Source organism: Kogia breviceps, chromosome 1 (genome assembly GCF_026419965.1).
Source record: "Kogia breviceps isolate mKogBre1 chromosome 1, mKogBre1 haplotype 1, whole genome shotgun sequence".
Lineage (NCBI taxonomy): Eukaryota > Metazoa > Chordata > Mammalia > Artiodactyla > Physeteridae > Kogia > Kogia breviceps.
The window spans coordinates 41,514,931-41,536,420 of record NC_081310.1 but is presented as its reverse complement, the minus strand read 5'-3'; the positions used below and the strand labels follow the sequence as shown (position 1 = coordinate 41,536,420).

The window sequence follows — 21,490 nt, the reverse complement described above, 5'->3', positions numbered from 1 at the left end:
CCCTGCTTACATTTGACTGACCAGACCTGGTTGAACCAAAGAGCCTAGATCTTATACACTGAAATTGGCAGGTCTCTGCTTTTGTTCATACAGTTCAGAAGGTGTTTGTTTTTAACTTTTATTCTGCTTCATTTGCAAACGTATCTCTCTGAACAGCATAGGGACAAGATAAAAAAGACACGAGCTTGGTGAAAGAGGTTGCCTTAGAAGCTATTTTTTAATGGAAAAATCTCCTGTACAGTGATAGCTGCCATGATCAGTGGGAGGCTATATTTTATAGACTGACATATTTGAATGGGAGGCAGAGGGAAAATGAGATAATTTGGGGAAAAACAAGATAGAATGTCATAGAAGTCCATGGGAAGCAGGAAGACAAAGAATCAAAATATGTTTGCAAAGTTAGTAGTGAGAGGGAGAAAAAGGTAAATCACGGGGATAAGAAACACTTTGCAATAGAAATTCCGAGTTCAGATCGATCTTCATTTTACTAATTTAGCATGCGAATTTTAGGCATGGCATTTGATTTGGATGGCCTTGTTTCTCCAGTGAATTGGGAATAAAATATCTTTCCAGAAACTTCTGAGTTTCAAAGAGGTATTAAAGTTTGTGTGTGAGGGGTGGAGTGGGATTGGGGGGGTTCAAAGCTCTGTACATGTAAAATGCAATTCAGGTGGGCTTGTTAGGAAGATTTGGGGTTGATATCATGAGGAGAGAGAGTCAAGGCAAAGCTTAGTTGAGAGGTCCATGTGTTAGGACTTTTCAGAATTCTCCAAAACTGTTTAAAGGTCCTTAATGAGACATCCTACTGACAGTTGCTTTATGTTTTTTGGGTTTTTTTTTTTTTTTTTTTGGCTAAGACATCGTATAATCCTCAGCCCCCTACCATTCAAGGGCCTTGCATCTCACTTGTGGTGTAAGAATCCAGAATCCATGCAGTTTTTAGTTCACTGTGTGTTTACATTAGAGAGAGAGCAAGGGATCACTCTTCAAATCTAGATTTATTCCTTCTTTTACCAGAGCCTTCCCAGGGCCAGGCCTGATCCAGCTCTGTACTATTGGACTGTGATGGAAGAAGGAAAGCCAGAGCCCAGGGTCACGAGCTGAGCAGGATGTGGATGACATTAATCTCTCCCAAGCAACCTGTCAAGGTGTTTGCCAGCATCCCTGGAATAAAGTGATGGACACGGCCTGCCTCTGTCTTTTGAGAACTTGCCCAGTTTCGAGTACAAAGGCTTAGAACCCACATCACCAAACACTGTAAAACCAGTGATGATTTGCATGCTCTTAGAAAAGTATTTTACCTTGCTGGGTTCAGTTACCTGCTGAGTGAGGGTGTTAGACCAATTCCAATTCAGGATGTTATGTGTGGCTCACACGGTGCCCTTCACAGTGTACATGGAGAACACGAGTTAATCTATAGCCACGTTAAATTGGGAGTGAAGTGAGGCAGTGTTTAACTGTATTGCACTGCGCTTTTTCATCACCCTATATGTGCTGCAGGAACGGGGGCCTTCACCTGGCAGATGGTTCTGATGAAGTATTAAGGAACCATTTTTCTTCCTTTCAGACCAATGATGCCTTAGGAGCCACCTGGAATTGGCTGTATTTCATCCCCCTGATCATAATTGGATCCTTCTTTGTTCTCAACCTCGTCCTGGGAGTGCTTTCTGGGTAAGCCAAATGTTTCTCTCTCCTCTTCTTTCTAACGATAAACTAGTGCTCCTGACTCCTTGCAGATTCATTCATGTAACCTTCATCAACTGGGCAGCCCCTATGTGCCAAAAGCTGTTCTAGATTTGGGGAATGCAGTCGTGAACCGTCGTCTTAATCATCTTTAGTATTCTTAGGAATCAAAAAATCTTTAGACTGGTACAACCTTGAACATGGTAGCTAATGAGAGTCCATTTATCCATCCATCCTTTCATTCTGTCACTCAACAGAGACCTTCTGTGTCAAACACGGTGCTGGTTGATAGACATACAATGTTTAATAAGAAACAGGCTTTACCCTCAGAAGGTTCTTACTCTACTGTGTATTGGACATCAAATTCCATATTTGTGACTTGAATTAGTATACATCAGTTAACAAATACTGAATGTTCAATGCTATTGCAAAGAGCACATAAAGTACAAGGCACGGTTTCTGCCTTTAAGAAACTTACGTTTTGCTGAGGAGACAACACAGACACTTGAAACAAGGAACAGGAGTTCTTTTACTGACTAATATAAGATACAGTTCATTTGTTTGGGGGAAGGGACAAATCTATATAGTCTGAAGCTATCAGAAATGGTTTCATAAAGGATTGGGATTTTGCTTGGGATACAAAATATGTAATAGAATAAGACAGAATATATGGGAATGAATATTCCAGGAAGTTGAGCACCACACCATAAGCAAACATGAAGAAATGGGATTCGTCATGGAGAGTGAGGAGACTAGAATGCTACCAAATTTAACTTGAGTGGAAATTTCATTTGGGAATTGAAAGGATAAAATAGGAGGGCTAAAACAGGGCCTTAGAGAGTCTTTCCTTTTTCTAAGCAAAATTGAACATAATCTCTTGTCTGAATGGCACACATTCTTGAAATGGAAATTTATAAGGTGGTCCTTCTCTTTAAATGTGGCAGATTGAACCAAGTTGGACATCTCTTATAAGTCCACTAACACAGGAAGTAAATATTGAAAGGACACAGTGACAAAGAGAACAGGAGAGGGTATGAAAACAGATGAGAGATGTCAACAGAACTTTTGAAGACAGTAAATGGTAACTAATCTAGTGGCACGAAAGTGGAGGTTACACTGCCTCCAGCGAGGAATGCCAAGAAAAAAGCAAAATGAGAGCCCTAGAAAGGGTCGGGAATTGAGGCACCAGGTATGTCTAAAAGCTGGGGTATGGGGGGTGGTTCTAGAACAAGAGGATTTTTCCCAGTTCCTAGATGCATTCTCCCCGGTACCTTAGATTTCTTCCCCGAGACACTGCTCACAGGTGCCTGTCCACCCAACCCTCCCCACCCCCACCAGCCAAAGTTAGAAGACTTCCTCTCTGAGGAGGCTGGAATAGTAACATCAGGGTGGGGTTGATATTCTGTACTGAAAACAGGAGTGTTACATGAAAGTCCACAAACTGAATGTCATGCTCCCAGTCCACTTCTACTGCTTGGCTCTCAAAAATGTAGCAATGTGGTAGTTCACAGCCTTCCTCTATGGGAGAACTACCCATCTGAAGAGAAAAGACGTCTGTATCCTGATATTTGAGGGTAATCAGAGAAATGGTCCCATCCCTCACCTTCAGTGAGTCTCACCATATTAGTTTCCTGAGGCTGCCCCAACAAATGACCACAAACTAGGTGGCTTAAAAGTGTGAGAGAGGGCTTCCCCGGTGGCGCAGTGGTTGAGAGTCCACCTGCTGATGCAGGGGACGTGGGTTTGTGCCCCAGTCCAGGAGGATCCCACATGCCGCAGAGCGACTGGGCCCATGAGCCATGGCCGCTGAGCGTGTGCATCGGAGCCTGTGCTCCACAACGAAAAAGTGTGAGAGAAATTGTCTCATAGTTCTGGAGGCTAGAGATCCAAAATCTGGCAGGGCCATGCTACCTCCAAGGGCTCTACAGGAGAATTTCTTTGCTTCCTCTTCTAGCCTCTGGTGGCTCCAGGCATTCCTTGGCTGTGGCTGTGTCATTCCAGTCTCTGCCTCCATGGTCAACTTGCCTCCTTCTCTTCTGTCTAGAATCTCCCTTTGCCTCTCTCTTATGAGGACACTTGACATTGGATTTAGGGTCACCTGGATAATCCAGGATGACCTCTTCATCTCAAGATCCTTAACTTAGTTACATCTGCAAAGATCCTTTTTCCAAATAAGGGAACATGCACAGGTTCCAGGAATTAGGATGTGGACCTATCTTTGGGGGAGGGGGGCACCAGTCAAACCACTACACCCAGCATCCTACAATCCCCAACCATTCATGCAGGAGTTTCCAGTAAGCCTTTTGTACTTTGCTCTTAAATATAAACACACAGCTAGGGGTCATCAGCATTCAAAGAAAAGGTCCAACACAAAAGACAAAATCAAAATAATAAATAGGAAAAAGGAACTTGAGGGAACATGAATAATGCAGGGAGCGGAAGATAACTTTTTAAAAGTATAATTGATATCAACAGAGATAGAAAAGAAATTATTTTATCCACAAGGCAGCAGATTGCTATTAAAAAAAAGAGAACATTTAGCAGTTAAAAAGAGCTCTTGGAAATTAATGTAAAATAATTAGTGTAAAATTTATATTAATGTAAAAATATTAAAATGTAATAAAAATAAATAGTAAATGGTTGGATTATAAAGTTGATGAAATCACCCAGAAAGTAGAACAGAAATAAGAAAATTAGAGGATTGGTTCAACATTGAACTAATAAGAATTCCGTAAAGAAAATAGGGAAATGGAGAGGAAGAAATTAACAAAGAAAAATACCAAAAATGTTCTCAGAACTAATAAACTCATACCGCCCGATTAAAAGATCTGTTGAGACACGTGCAAGGATATTCTTTCTAGCATTAGTTTTTGATGGTGGGGACTTGGAGAAAACCTGGGTACCTATAACTAGGAGAGTAGTTAGGTGTATGTTGGATGACATACTATGTGCCAGTCAGGAGCAACAAAGACCATGTACACGTTAAAAAAAGAGTTTAGTGAAAACAAGAAGGAAACAGTATAATACCATCCATATAAATTAAAAAAACACATGTACACATAATATACAGTTTGTAAAAATTCATTCAAATAAAAACTATGCATTGAATGTATTGTAACGGTTGTTTGTATGGCAAGGAGATGGGAGGTGGGTGTGGAGAAAAAAGGGAACAAGTGAATTAATAATAAAAATGCCAACTGAGCACTCAACACAACAGTTGAGAAGAGACTACAAGATAAATCATGACATTTCAGAGCATCTGAGTAAAATAATATTCTGCAAGCTTCTGGTGCTTAGCAAGGAGATGAATTTTATCTATAAAGAATCAGGAATTAGGATGGCTTTGGACATCTCCATGACATTGAAAGTTAGAAACCAATAGAGAAGTCCCTAAAAATTTTTTTGGAAAATATTTCCAAGATAGAATGCTTATACCTAGCCAAAACAGCAGTTATTTGTGAAGATGGAATAGCAATAGTTTGAGACACTTTCTCTGAAGAAGTTACTGGAGTATGTGAGTCACTAAAAATAAAGAATTAATTGAAGACAGAGAAGGACCCGAGACTCATGGAAACAAGGGATTCATTAGAGAGAAAGAAAGGAGATTTCCAGGATGATGAGGAAGGGAACTTAAGGATAATAACTGTCAGAAGGCCTAGTGAGCAGCAAGTTCAGATTTGAGTAGGATGACAGAGGGCTCTAAAAATATGTTTAAGAAAAAAATGAAGTTAATATGTTTCCCAATGTGTATTATTCTACCTACAAGGGTTTAATTTTTTCTAAAACTATGTATATGAATATATAAATATTTATATGTATTTGCACACACACACCAATCTAAGCAATTAATTCCACAAAATACAGAAGTGTTACCACTAAAGTAATATAAGCAAAGTAAGTACTCCATACCGCTCAGCTGTCAATCAGATGTACATTGTTCACACTGGATTTTGAGATAGCCCCTATGGTGCTATAATTGCCTTAAGAGGATAGGGGACAATAAGGATGGGGGAGGAGAAGGGAATGTCAAAGACTAAAATCTTAGGTTCCACAGTGGGGAAGTCCTTAAGTGATAACTAAAACTGGAATATCAAGAAAGAACAGTTGTGTAAGTGTAATATTTATAAAATTGTAAATGAATACTAGAAGAACCAGGTAAAAAAGTTATAAGTGGTTGCCTTGGGAAGTCAGATTCAGGGGTGAGAAGGGGTGAGGCAGTGGGCTGCTATTTTTTCATTACACGCTTTAAAAATTTTTGACTTTAAATCTCAACATGCATGACTTGGAGAAAAATAGAAATTAAATTTTAAAATTACTGCACACACACAAAAAGTGTAGGATGAAAGGAGTGTATAAGACTATTCATCTAGCATCGTGGGGGGAAGATTGGCCTGGAGAGAGACCAGATACAGGAGGATTAAGGAGGAAACAGCCATAGTAGTCAACTCTGTGGTACTAAGAGCCTTGGGTGACTTGTGAAATGGTTATGAAGGAAGGGCAAGAGACAGTGTGAAGAAGTTCTTAATATTGTGTATCTTGAGTGGAGAGTCATAAGACATAATGTGATTTCTTATGTATGTACTCATTCAGTGAGCATTTATTGACATCCTTTATGCTCAATAGGTAATTCTCTCCACATAGCCTATAGCTGCAACTCACCTGCTCTACCTCAGTGACTGCCCAGGAGGGACCTGACCATAGACTTCTTTCTTCTTGTATTTCTACTGAGGGGATAGTCTCTTGTTTGTATAATCTTATCCGACATTCTTTGTCCTTACTTGTCTTGTCCATGTTTTAGTTGAGAAAATTCAAGTCGGATTGTCAATATTGAAAAACAGGTCATTGATGTTCCAGATAAGGTTCTAGTGTGGGTTGAGGATGTGTCATAACAGAGCTGGAAATGGGACAGAGCACTGCCCTGAAACACAATTCCTGTCTGACCGTGTCCACTCTGATGGACTAGCTCTAGTTTGGAATTGCATCTTTGAATTCTCCTACATCCTTCTCTGGGTGGGAAAGCATGGGAGGTTGGGAGATGAAACAGAACTGCATGGCATATGCCTCCTTAGCACTTCTGGAGAAGCCTAGGAAGGGACAGCGGCAGCTGGGAACAGCTGTTGTGAATAAATTCCAACATTTAAAAGAGTGTTAACAATAGGGGCCTTACAGGCTGGGGCTGAAATATTTCTGTCCTGGTTTCTTTTTCTCCTCCTGATGCTCAACATGTATTGGGTTTCACTGGTGTCTGCAGAGGGTTCGGCAGCAGCTAGTTCTGTGTACAGGGTTGGGCGGGGTTGGGGCATGGGCTCTCTCTCCTGCTTTGCCTGGTTCTCACATGCCCCTGGAAGGGATGGAGGCATTCTCCTTCGAGTAAAAGGTTGCTTGGGAGTTGCACTCATAAGCCAGGGAAAAGCTCTGAAGGTTTTATCTCTGGGATACACGTTCCCAGTGACCTGCAGGCAGTTTGAACGTTAGGTACCGAGGTTTCCTATAGCAGGGAGAAGGCAATGGAGGGAGGAACCCCTCTGTTGGGCAAGTGAAGAAGAGTCCAGTGAGTGCGGGCAGGCAGCCCACACTGGTGCTTATGGCCCACCAAGTGTGGAAGTGATGGATGCACCTGTCCCAGGAGCATGGGCCTGAGTGGAAGGAGGGCTCAGAGGTATGTTTGTCAGTTTCCGTGTATTTAAACAGGAAGTGTGGATAGACGCTTTGTGGCATTTTTACTTGTCTCAGAGGAAATGGGATTTGATGAAACCCATTAGTTTAGGCTTGAAGAGAAGCGGAGCTTCCTGTCTCCATGGAAACAAACAGGGCTGCTTAAGCACATCCTGAAGTGCAGTCAGGGGCTACAGGGCAGAAGTCTCAGGCAAACAGAAAATGACCCTTATCCCATCGCCTTTACTCTCTGCTCCCAGGTCTTCTGGAGAGAGGGAGGTAGGCTTGGGGGAGCAGCTGTGCTGTCTCCAAACCAGGGCAGGGACAACCAAGCCAGGGGGTTGCTTACGCAGGCACACAGGGAGAGTGTATGTAAAGCGTGTCATAGTTTTCAGAGCACCTTTGCTTAGGTAGACACCATCTTTATTTACAGATGGGAAGAGGGCGGCTTAGAGGTGCTATCCTCCAAGTAGTTGCTGGCAGAGGTGTGGCCAGAGGTAATAATTTCCCACCTTCTGGTTAGGGACTTGTTTTAATACACCTACACCAGGTGGCCTCCATCCAGGAAGGCACCCAATGTGGCACAACTAGAGCAAGTTGGCCGGTGGTTAACCTAGAATATCATCCTGACCATACAGATGTTGGTACGAGTTTTAATCTGTACCTACATTGAAGCACATACTTATTCTCATACACTGGTCTTCAGTACGCAATGTGACCTGGTACATACAAGGTAGAAGATGCCAAGGCCCACTGTCCAGGTCCTCTTGCCCTCAAGACTAATGGGGAGTGGTGGACTGTCCGTGTAAGAGGAGGAATTCTTCTGGTTGCATCTCTTGAATGAGTGGAGTGGCTCCCATTACTGGCAAGATGACTGTGGTCTGTCTGTCTTGCCACCACCTCCTTTGCTGGGTAGGTTTGACGATTCAGTGCAATTCAGCAAAAGCTGATTGTGTGGCTACTATGCTTAAGACACCGCGCTAGACTCTGAGCTTACAAAGATGAGTAAAAGAGATTGTAGGTTAATTAAGGAAATCATTCAAAATACATGTAATGGTGTCTAAATTCAATAGATCCAGAATTCTAGCCCTATCAAAAGTTAAAGATTCGTATGTCATGTATTTTGGGCACCTACTATCTTGTGAAGCATTGCTGAGAATACAAAGGTTAGTAGGACCTAGGTCCTGTCCACAGGGAAGAGGCTAATGAATGTACCTTCAATATTCAATGTTGGATATCCTGAGTCACCTGCCATTGCTTCCCTCTGGATGTTAGGAGGTGGCACCCGAGCATTTCCCAGGCCTGACTTGAGATAGGAATGGCTGGTGGTCTTAAGAAGGAAATTGTTCACGCCCAGATCAGTGGTCCAGATGAGGGGGTTGGTGGGTATCAGTTTGGCCTGTGTGTGATCTTCCCGAGGCAGACTGACTTCGAAGGAGACTGGCTAAAATAAGCGTGTGCATGAACCACACGGTAATTCTCCTGCCAGGATTCCAACACTGGAATCAACTGGGAGAAATTCAGCGAGCAGTTCCTGAGTGCTTGCTATATGTCACTTGCTCCTGGGGCTGGGAATGAGATCAGACAGGGATAGAGAGCTGCCACCCTCGGGGAGCTTATAGTCTAGGTGGAGAGGTAGAGAGATAGCACAAGGTGAGCATTTATATTAGATGGGGGCAAGGATCAGCCAGGGCCACCTGAAGAAGGTGACATTGATGCATTCTTTTGAAGAATGAGTAATGGCCAGCAAGAGGAAGGGAAGAGGGAATTTCCAGCAGGTCGGTAGTCAGGAAGATGTATAATGAGAGGCCATTGTGAGTGACTGGAGTGAAACATGTCGGGGGCTGTAGAGGACGTGAAACTAGAGGCAGAGGCTCATCATGCAGGGCCCCTCCTGTGGGCTAAACCTGAGTTCAAACCTGACCCCTAGAGCTCGTGGGGGTGGTTCTCAAGCTTAGCGGGGCAGACAGCCAGTTTGCATTTGAAGATGATTACCCTGGAGAAGCGAGATTAGAGGCAGGGAGACATGTTTGGAGCAACAGATGAAGAAAGAAGCAGAGAAGCAGTGAGGCAGAGGGGAGTGGTGATGGAGAAGGTGGACCAGATCCAGGAGGTGTTGGTGGGATGGGATCTGCATGACTTGGTGACTGTGTGGGTGTGTTTGAGTGTGTACTGGGGGTGGAAATAAGAGGGAAGTGTCTTGGACTACTTCTAGATTTAAAAAAAAAAGTTTTATTGAAGTATAGTTGATTTACAATATCGTGTAAGTCTCAGGTGTGCAGCACAGCATATATATATATATATATATATATATATATATATATATATATATATATATATATATATATATAAACACATGCACACATATATATTCTTTTCCAGATTCTTTTCCCTTATAGGTTATTACATAATATTGAGTATAGTTCCCTGCGCTATACAGTAGGTCCTTGTTGATTATCTATTTTATACATAGCAGTATGTATATGTTAACCCCAGCCTCCAAATTTATCCCTCCCGTAACTCCTCTTCCCCGCTTGGTAATCCTAAGTTTGTCTTCTGTCTGTGAGTCTCTTTCATTCTGAATTGAGCCACTAGGTGGCCAAGGGAGAACACAGGACAAAGAGGTTTTGAGGGAAAGAGTTTAGGTTTTGTACCTCTAGGGTTTGAGAAAGCGTAACGCATTTTACACCTTTGGCTAGTTCACAGCAGTAGTGTAGGGTTTGTTTTAGGTTGATTTTTTTTTAAGCTGTAATTTATTGAGACTGTGCTATGTATGCACCAAGCATTGTGCTAATCCCATGACACACATTGTTTCATTTAATGCTCACCATGACCCTTGAGTTATTACTATCTTTTATAAATAGGATAGCTGTGATGGGAAGGTTTGGTAAGTTGCCTGAGGCCACAAAACAGCAGGTTCAGAATTTGGATGGAGGTCTGGCCAGACCCAAATACATCTCGCATATAGTTTAAATGTCCTGTTAAAAGGAATTTATCTGGGATCTAGTATCGCAGAACTCGATGGAAATGAAGGGGCCCTTGGTGGCTGGTGGGACACATAGAGCTTTCCAGTCCTGCAGACAGAGATTTCATGTCAAACACCTGTAATGACCAGAGTAGAGTGTTTATAATTCCCATCTGGACTGGAAACATGCTCCTGGATGAGTTGCTTTCCCATGAGACTCCCACATAAAGCTATGAGGGTTTGTGGAAAGAGTCTGCATTTCCCCAAGAAGCCGTTTTGCGTATCAGTTGTCAGAGTTGTACCTTAGAGTGTGATAAAAATTATTTGAGGCAGAAGGGACTGTAAGTGTAGTTTACTCTTGGCCTCCATGTTATAACCGAAGAAATCTGACCAGAGACTCAAGAGACTTCCTGGGGCTTCCCTGGTGGCGCAGTGGTTGAGAATCCGCCTGCCGATGCAGGAGACACGGGTTCGTGCCCTGGTCCGGGAAGATCCCACATGCCACGGAGCAACTAAGCCCGTGAGCCATGGCCGCTAGGCCTGCGCGTCCGGAGCCTCTGCTCCGCAACGGGAGAGGCCACAACAGTGAGAGGCCCACATACCGCAAAAAAAAAAAAAAAAAAAAAAAAAAAAAAAAAAATTGAGAGAGACTTCCTGAAGTCATACGCAGCTATTTAGTGGCAGATCTTGACTAGAGCCTAGTCCTCTGGTTCCCTGTTCAGAGTGCTTATTTCCTCTGCACAATGGGGATAGCTTAGTAGTAAAATATAGACTCTATAGAGAGCGTACCTGGGTTCGAATTCCATGTCCATCACTGTCACCTGCATGACCTTAGGCCAGTTGCTCCACATTTCTATACCCTCGATTACTTGATTGCAAACAAAGATTCTAGGATCCACCATGTAGAATTGTTGGGGAAACTAAATCAGATCATTCATGTTAAGTGTTCAGTACCTGGGAGAGAGTAAATACTTAATCAGTATTAGCTCTGAGTAGCAGATTTCTTCTCTCCAGACCTTGGTTTACACCTCAGTAGGTAGGGCTGAGAAAGAGTCATTTTTACTTACCAAGTCCCCCCATTGAGTCAATTAGTATCAACTCGGAAGTTTTCAGATACCACTGGTAGGGCTGACCATCCATGGCACCCTATTCCCTAGAGGGAATAGTAATGATGGATCATTGGACCACCCCCCCTGTACCTCCACATGTGGCCATCACCTTGGACACTATACCTCTTGCAGTTTCTTAGCAATGCCCTCTGCTCCTGTGGTCTGGAGTAAGCCTTGCCCCCTTAGTTTTCCTTGTTGAATTCCTGCTCATCCCTCATCACCTGTTTCAGTTTTAACTTGCTTCATGAGATCTTTCCAGATCCATACCACCACCCGCATTCTGCAGTTAGGATTAAAATCTTTCTCCCATATGCTCTTATAGCACTGTGTACCTGTCCATTAGAACCTATTACTCAGTATAACATTACACTATTTTGTTATGGCATTTAATAATAATAATAATGCTAAAGAAAAGAGCTAACATTTATTGAACGCTTGTTATCTGCCTGATACTGTGCTAAATACTTTATACACATTATTTTGATTAATTTTATAACAGCCTCATGAGTAAGGTAGTATTGTTAACCCCATTTTATAATAAATGAGGAAATGGAGGCTGAGAAAGTTTGAGTCTTGAATATGACTGTTATCAGGGGGCAGAACTCTCCTGTCCCGCCCAGGATGCACTGTCTTCCTTGTATTAGAGTTATGTATGTCCCTGTCACCTGTTAGGTTTTCTTTCTTTCTTTTTTTTTTTTTTGGCTGCATTGGGTCTCTGTAGCTGCGAGTGGGGGCTACTCTTCGTTGCTGTGCGCGGGCTTCTCGTTGCGGTGGCTTCTCTTGTTGCAGAGCACGGGCTCTAGGCACGTGGGCTTCAGTAGTTGCAGCACGCAGTCTCAGTAGTTGTGGCACACGGGCTTAGTTGCTCCACAGCATGTGGGACCTTCCCGGACCAGGGATGGAACCCGTGTTCCCTGCATTGGCAGGCAGATTCTTAACCACTTAGCCACAGGGAAGTCCAGGTTTTTTTTTTTGTTTTTTTTTTTTTTTTTTTGCGGTACGCGGGCCTCTCACTGTCGTGGCCTCTCCCGTTGCGGAGCACAGGCTCCGGACGCGCAGGCTCAGCGGCCATGGCTCACGGGCCTAGCCGCTCCGCGGCACGTGGGATCCTCCCGGACCGGGGCCCGAACCCGCGTCCCCTGCATCGGCAGGCGGACTCTCAACCACTGCGCCATCAGGGAGGCCCAAACAAGAGGACGAGCTCTCAGCTTTTTTTGTGTGTGTGTGAAGTCCAGGTTTTATTTCCTATGTTGGAGATGGCTTTCCACATAATTGGACCTCTCTTAACATCTTAGTGCCTTATCTTGTGCTCAGTATATACTTGCTGAATTGAAGGGAAACCAACTAACACCAGGCCCCTCTTAGAAGATTTCTTACCCCCTTGTGACATTTTGGAGAATAATACTGCAGAGTACTGTGAAGACGCTGGTATCTTGAAAGTCAGGAGCACAATCACTAGCATTGGAGATCCAGGGGAAAGCTCAAGAGAGGCTGTTTACTTTGCAGAGTGGTGGTCCCTGCTTGCATCTCATGGGTGTTACAAACATGAAATTGTCACATACTGAACATTTTTTCACATAGCTATTGATTTTTTTTCTTTTAGTTAATTGCTCATGTCCTTTGCCCATTTTCCTCTAGCCATATTTATCTTTTTCACATGAACTTGAAATTTCTATTTATATAGTGAGGCTATTAATCCATATATATCACATGTGGCAAATATTTAGGGAACAGTCACTTAAGGAGAGTTCAAGCTGTCATCCTAGTGAGAATTGTGGGCAACTAAGTCTGTTGGAAGCACAGAAAGACTAAAGCAGTTATTCTTTTATTCTTTTCTTTTCTTTTTCTTTCTTTTCTTTTTTTTTTTTTTTTTTTAACCGTAGAGCACTTCATTTAGAAAGCATTTCATGGGTATTCATTTGTTTAATTCTCATAGTGACTCTAGGAATTGTGCTGTTACTTTACAACTAAGGAGACTGAAGTTCAAAAGTGAGCAAGAGACATGCCTTAAATCCTAAATCTAAGAGTGTGGTGTTCTGACCCTTAGTCCAGTGCTCCTGGTTACACAAAACACTTTTTCCCATTCTGGAGTTGGGTATTGCCAGTAGAATCTTTGCTGCTCAGCTTCTATTCAAGACATAGCGGTGTGGTTTATATACATGCTCCAACAAACCACAAAATGCTCTTTTGAATTTAGTCATTAGGTTGACAAATATTTATTGAGCACTTACTATGTGCCAAACACTGTTCTAGATGCTGGAATTGAAAAATTCCTCCCCACGTGTAACTTATATTTTTGTGTTGCACATGTAATCTCTCTTTTCTAGAATATTACTCCCCATTTTAAGATGTACTAATATGAAGAAGTATAATCAGTGCCAGTACCCTGAAATCACCCTTGTTGATAACTTTATGGGCTGAGATTGTGAATGTGAAATGTAATGCTTTGAGAAGAAAAAGGCTCTAGGTCTCTTTTATTGTTTAAAATTTGGTTCCCTCTCAAAAGTCAAGCTCTCGTGCACTCTTTGATTTATCTGGGGGAGCAGGGGCTGCACTGGGATAGATGGTTCTGAGGGCCTGGACCAAGGTGGGAGGATCATTGTCTGAATATGTATGTGGTGGGGATGGAGCAGTGAAGTCATATCTGGTAGAAGCTAATGATCTTATCAAGAAAGATCAACTCCGAGAGGCAGGGTCAAAGTGTTAACAGAAAAGGAATAGAGAAATCAGTGAGTAGGACAGTCAAGATAAATCATCAAAACAAGGTACTGTTTTACATGGACCCATACTTTTTCTAGAGCAATTTGAACAATTAGACCTGGAATTCATTAGGTGCCTTTTTGGTGATGAAGACTAGAGCTAAATATAAAAATGCCTCCATTCTCTGTTGAAGGATTTTTCATGCATTAAATTTTTCGTTGGCCAAGTTCTTAGGTGGCTGCAACAATACTGTTATCTCCTCTGCCATAACTTGAATAACTAGGTTTGAGATTCATTCTCGAACACTCTGATACCTTTATTTATATATGTGTGTGTACATACATACATTTGTACACACACACACAAATATACACACATATTTATATGCATACACACATACACATATTTCCACACATGTACATGATGCTTATATTCATGCTCAAACTTTATATACATGCTGTATTCCAGTTTTTGTTCCTCCATGAAGTACTTAAGGACCCCGTAGGTGACTATACCGTTCTCTGAATTTGCCTTATACAGTGTACACTGTATTGCACACTTGCACACTATATTTAAGTCTCTTTTAAGACTGTTTCTGTCTTAAAATCCCATTTAAGTTATCTGTTTTTCAGAGGAGGAGCTAATTTGTGTTTAATAAAATAATATAATATAAAGTTATATTTAAGAAGATGGCTTATTACCAGGCCAGCCTGGATTTAATTTACCCATCTGCTACTAAGCTCCAAAAGGGATATTTTCACTTGGGTATCCCTTATGTGTCTCAAACTTAGGATGCTCTAAACTGCCTCATTCCCCTATTCCACCACTAAAAACACCCACTACTCTTCCATACTCTCCCTCTGTTATCTTTTATCACTTTAGTTATCCAAGATAGTAACCTTAGTTAACCTTAGTCCTTTCGTTTTACTTATTCTCTGCATCTAGTTGCTCATCAAGACCTACTGATTCCCCCTTTGAAAGGTTTCATGAGCTGTATCCTGGACTGTAGCAGTTGCCTCTTTAAGTGCTCTGCCTACTCTAATCCAGCCTGCTCTTCATGATCAAAGCAGTCCTTCCTAACTAGACATCTAATTACACAGTTTGTGTACCTTAATTATTTATAATGGCTTTCTATTGCCTAAATAATAGAATAATTTATGTGTTCATTTGTTCCGTTTTTCAACAAATAGGTATTGTGCTTCTACTGTGCCAGAAAGTGTTCTAGAAACTGGGAATATAGTACAGAACAAAACAAAAAGTCCTGCCCTTGTGGAGCTTGAATTCCAACATGGGGAGATTCTAAGTTGTTTATTCTCATTTAGGTAAATAAGAAGACAAATACTGTACTCGAAAAGGAATGCTTCAGATGACAAAGATGTCTGTTTTCCCTAGTTTCATCTTTAACTTGAATATTAATAAATGCAAATAAGATTTTTACTTTACTAAGTGGAAATTTATCTGATAACTATAGTATATAAGAATATCCAAGACATTTCTTAGAACAGTGAGGAACAGGGACTTTTCTCCAAGTAGTAAAATGTATTCCAAAGCTGCAGTAATTGAAATGGTGTGGCCTGATGTAGGAATAGGAGCACCAAAATGAGATTCAAATATATATATATATGAATTTACAGTGTATGTGTCACTTTCAAATTGGTGAAATTATTCAATGAATGGTGTTGATAACTGGCCAGTCACTTGTAAAGAAAAAGTTGAATTGGCTCCCCATCTCTTATATCTTATACCAAAGTAAATTGCAGGTGGAGCAAGTACACATGTTTTAAAAATGAAACTATAGGGCTTCCCTGGTGGCGCAGTGGTTGAGAGTCCGCCTGCCAATGCAGGGGACGTGGGTTCGTGCCCCTGTCCGGGAGGATCCCACATGCCGCGGAGCAGCTGGGCCCATGAGCCATGACTGCTGAGCCTGCGCGTCGGGAGCCTGTGCTCCGCAGCGGGAAAGGCCACAAAAGTGAGAGGCCCGCGTAACGCAAAAAAAAAAGAAACTGTAAATATTCAAAAAGATTATGGACTGTTTAAAACTCTTTAAGGGGGAAAGCCTTTCTAAGCATGATACAAATCAGTAAGCCATTAAGGAAACAATTGTTAAATTGAATTTGTAAAAATAAAAATGTGCTGACTACCATAATTCATTAATAAGATCAAAAGACAAAACTTGAGTTAGTTTTGAATTTTAGATTGAGGTTTAGGGAAGGTGGTTTTTAAAAAAAGGTGATTGATTAGTAATAAGACTGTGAAAAGCTCTAGCTGTGGATAGAAAGTGAGGATCTTAGGCACTGATGGCTGAAATGAAAAACGGAAAACAGAAGTGAAGATTTTAGGTGGTAAAATAGTCAGGACAACATAAATGATTGGCTGTAATGGGTGAGGGAAGATCATTTAGGATACATCCCAAGATTCACTTGCAAATGTCTTGGAGAACTTTGGTTTTCCATTTACTGAGATGAATAATATAGGAAGAAAAACATCTCTGTTCTGGGAGGGATATGCATTCAATTTCAGACAGAGAGTGTTTGAGGTTCAGGAGGGCCTAACAAGTAGATAGGATCGGCCAATATCTGTGTTTTGAGAACAGAGGGAGAACAGATGCGACACACTCTCAGAACATAGTAGAGAAGATGGCACAAATAGATAAGGTTATCTGTGGAGGGCATGTAGAGAAGAAAAGACAGAGCCAAGGATAAAGACTTCTAGAACACTAGCTATTAAAGAATTAGAATATCAAGATTGGTCATAAGGATATCCACAAAAGCATCACATCATAGAGGGCAAAGAAATACAGGATTTCTAAAAGGAATGAGAAAATCCCAAATGCTGAATGAATCATAGAGTCAATACAAAGATGACTAAAAAATAGCTGTTGAAGTTTTCAATGTGGAAGACCTGGCTAGCTTTTTTTAAAAGTTTTTTTTTTTTTTGAAACAATTATAGAGTCACAGGAAGTTGAAAAAAAAAAAAGTGCAGGGAAGACTTGTATCCTCTTCACCTGGTTTCCCCAATGATAACATCTTGCATGACTCTAGTACAATACCAAAACTAGGAAATTGACATTGGTGCAATCTGTAGAGCTTATTCAGATTTAGCTTGTTTTACATGCACTCCTGTGTGTGTGCAAGTGTGTGTTTGTGTGTGTGGTTCCATGCCATTTTATCAAGTGTAGATTTGTGTAACCACCACCATAATCAAGATGCAGAACTATTTCATTACCATGAGACTTCCTCATGCTACCCCTTTATAATCACACCCACTGTCCTCCACTCCTCAACCCCCGGTAACCACTCAATTTTTCTCCATCTCTCTAATTTTGTCATTTTAAGAATGTTATTTAAATGGAATCATACAGTATATAACCTTTTGATTTTTTAATTTTTATTTTTTTTTGAAGAAGAGGGTTTTATTATTTTTTTTATGTACAGAAAAATCAATAGTGTACACTTAGCCCCGTTTGGTGGCCAGTTCTTTGGCCTTTGCCTTTTCAAGCTTGGCGGTGCGAGCCACTGATTTGGGACCCAGGACGTTGCCTCCCCAGTGACGGCAGATCTCATCGTATCTGTCATTGTAATTGGTCCTGATGGCTTCCACCAGCTTAGCCAGAGCACCTTTGTCTTCCGAGTTGACTTGTGTGAAGGCCACGGTGGTGCAGGTCTTCCTGTGGACCAGACGCCCCAGCCTGGCCTTCCCCTTGATGACGCAGTAGGGGCAGGCAGGAAGGCCACCTGCTCGATGGAATCCATGTCATGTGCGATTACCACCAGCTGAGCCTTCTTGTCCTCCACCAAGGTGATGACAGTACTAACCCCTGCTCGGAGGACACGTGGCCTCTTGGTGGGAACATCCTCTTTGGCCGCAGCTTTCTTCTCAGCTCGGGCCAGCAACCTCTGCTTCTTCTCTTGCTTTGTCTCTGGTCTGTCCTTGTGGGCCAACTTAAGCAGCTGAGTAGTTGTTTGGCGGTCCAGGGCCTGGGTGAATTGGTTAATCGTGGGAGGCACTTTCAGCCGCTTATAGAGGATAGCCCTTTGTCGCTGCAGGCGGATATAGTGGGGGCCATTTGACAAAGCGGGTGAGGTCCCTTTTGGGCTGGATGTCCTGTCCAATGCCAAAATTCTTGGGCCTTTTCTCGAACAAGGGGTTGACCACCTTCTTGGCCTCAGGGGCCGGGGCCACCTTCTTGCCCTTGGCCTACTTTCCCTTCGGCATCTTGAACGGTTGGCGGAGAAAGAAAAAGCTAACCTTTTTAAATTGACTTTTTTTTCACTCAGCATAGTTTCCTTGAAATCCATCCAGATCTTTGCACGTATCAATAGCTTTTTCCTGTTTGTTTCTGAATAGCATTTCGTGGTATGGATGTACTGTGGTTTGTTTATCCATTCACCCCTTGGGAAGACATTTGAGTTGTTTTGAGTTTTGAGCTATTACAGATGAAGCTGCTGTGAACATTTGCCTACATGGTTTTGTGTGAATGTAACCATGAGATAAATGCCCAGGAGTATAATTGCTGGGTCATAGGGTAAGTGTGTGTTTAGTTTTATAAGAAATTGCCAATCTGCTTTCCAGAGTGGCTATATCCTTTTACATTCCTGCCAGCAAAAGTGAGAATTCTGGTTTTTCTTTGTCCTCACTGGCTGGATTTTAAAAATTAAATAATAATATACAATGAACACTAAAAAATATCACAATTTTTGTGGAAATTTTAAGGTAATATAAGTAATGTAAACCAATGATTATTAGATAGATCATGTTTTTAAACATTATGGACCAGGAAGTTCTCATAAAAAGAGAATAAACAGCAACAACAAAACCAACATTGGATGGGTTGGAAAGACGAATATGGAGTTAATAACTTTTAATTTTAATAGTTAAAGGCTTTAAAACAGGATAATCACAAACACATCTTCAACTGCTAGCTTCTTTAATCATCAATTTATTAAAATGTCCAAAGAAATGGTCCTTGTCCTGCAAAACTTCTCAAAGCTTAGCCCAACCTACTTTTCTGGCCTCAATGCTATGTTCCCTCTCCTTTAGCCCTGCTACACACTCGCTGTTCCTGGATGTCCCAGGTACACACACCTCCATTCCTTTGTTCCCTTTGCCTAGAAAGAACCACCATATCCCCCCCTTCACACACCTGCCTTATTTGACTAGGAAACTCTGACTCATCTTTCAAGGTCAGGTTCCCCTTAAGTACCCTCATCTGTGTTTTTCTTGCACTATAGGTAATCCTCTATTAGAGCACTTGTCTTATTTTATAGCTATTTGTGGAGGTCTCTGCCCCTTTCATAGGGTTATGAAAGCAGGCACCATGGTGAGCTTACCTTCCTTTCTCCAGCACTTGGCAAGCGTAATTAACAAGCATTCGGTGGGCTCCCAGTAGATACCCTCTAGTGAACAAATCAAAGGCCGTCTTCCTGTGTATGGGATGTCCGCATTTGTTAGAAATTTTCCTGAGATTTTGGGCACTGTTTTCAGTGGCTATAATTCCCTGAAACCCAAGTTGAACATTAATTGAAGAGCGGAGCACAGGTGACTGTAGCAGAACTCCATTCTTTTGCTGGTGTCAAGGAACAACTCTAAGAATTGTGCTTAGACCTTCTCCATTACAGGGAGAAGGAGGGAACATTTGTCATTATCAGAGTGATGGACATAAGCCACTGTATCAAATCACTGCTGTTTGAGGGGCTTTTAAACAGATTTTTTTTTGCTGACAAAATTTATCCCATATGCTCATCTCACTGTGGCTTTTATGCCAAAATCTTAGTCTTTTCAACATTAGAAAAATTTTTTTTGCTTGAACCAATGTCTCTTTTTCTGGTCTGTGGAATCTCATAGTAACCAATTTCACCACATAGAAATTTGTAATAGTATTAGAGCCTCACTTCATTCTGAGCTTAAGCCCACAGTCAAGCGCCTATAATTAGACATGTTTTCTGTGTGCTTGCAGACATGTGCACACTGAGGTGGCTGAAATAATACCTCCCAATTTCCCCGGTTGATAATCACAGTCTTTATAACTTGGTTATATACTGGGTGCTTGGCATTTCTAGCTGTTAAGTTCCAATGCCGTTAGAGTTGTAGTTGAATTAAGAGTTCTTTTTTTCCCCTCTGTGTCAGGTGCATCACCACATTCTCAACACTTAATTATCGTTGCATCCCTAGACGTTCCTCATTTAGCAAAAATATTGAAATTCCTCTTTCCTGGTGAAGAAGCAAACTCTGTTACGCAGGGAGAACACGGAGACGGTGTGTTCCATAGAGAACCCAGGAAATGAACAGCTATTGAGAGCTTTGAGAGTACAGGAGGGGACCCCAAAGCCTGTTAAAGGGGCCACATTACTCTTACCCATGTTAAACTAAACTTGATAACCAATCTGTTTACCAGCTGACAAATCCATAAGCTCAAGTTGACCAGACCAGAGGAGACCCTCACCAGAGTTGACTGAAATGGCAGTAAAATGGGACACGAATCTTCTCCATTCCTCCCACAACCTTGTGTGCTGTACACAGAGAAGTACCTCTTCCATCACCTTGCTCCTGCTTTTTCACATTATGCTCTTCCTTTAGAACAATACCCAATGGTCAGATATAACACAAGGGAGGGAAGATCTTATTAGCAGACATCAATGCCTCAGCCAGCAGGTATCTGAGACCCAGAACTGAGAGAAGGAGATACGAGATAATTTTTTTAAGTAGAGGAACGCAAGGAGAAGAAACACCCATTTGAATGATTTATGAAGGTTATTTTTCAGCACACATTTATTAAGCGCCTGTGTTTGATAGTGGATGAGAAGTGGAATCCCTAGCCCTCATGAACTTCATAGTCATGAAGTTCTAATGGCCAGGACAGAAAACAAGCAAGTAGCTCCATATTAATGGTACATGTTATGAAGAAAATGAACAGGCTTTAAATAACAGCTCTAACTCTTGTCTTAGGATGAAAAACGTCAGACTTGGGAGAACATGGGTCTGACCTAGGTGTCAGATCTGTAGACATACTTTTCTCAGCCTGACACAAGAGCTCCCTCACTGGAGAGATGGCATGTGTTTTGCTCTAGAAGGACAGTGTCTGTTATTCTGAAAATGTTACTTCCCAACCAATGGGGCTACAAAAAATTACCAAGCAGTAGTATCATGAATGTGTTAATTAATCTGTGTGGGGCACCCCCTGTTCTGCACTCAGTGGGGTTAAAAAGGGTGCCTCTGTGTTAACCATCAGTGAAAGATGCCCCAGTGGGTCAAGCAACTTAATATTCCTTCCAGAGATAATGAGCCGGCATCCAGGACTATGCTTTTATTGATATCTCTGCCTTCTACATTCCCTCTGCATACACCTATGAATAGGAAAAGTCTAAAACAGTCAGAGGGA

At 41.8% G+C, this 21,490-nt stretch overlaps 1 protein-coding gene and 1 pseudogene across 1 annotated transcript in view; one reads left to right on the top strand and one right to left on the bottom strand.

Moving 5' to 3' along the window:
- Positions 1–21,490, top strand: part of CACNA1E (calcium voltage-gated channel subunit alpha1 E) — a 396,248-nt gene that overhangs the window by 247,033 nt on the left and 127,725 nt on the right. Inside the window, exon 9 of the mRNA XM_059068042.2 lies at positions 1,568–1,671. Coding sequence (XP_058924025.2) covers positions 1,568–1,671 — 104 coding nt within the window. The remainder of the gene's footprint in view (positions 1–1,567; positions 1,672–21,490) is intronic.
- Positions 17,523–18,327, bottom strand: LOC131759361 (large ribosomal subunit protein eL8 pseudogene; annotated as a pseudogene).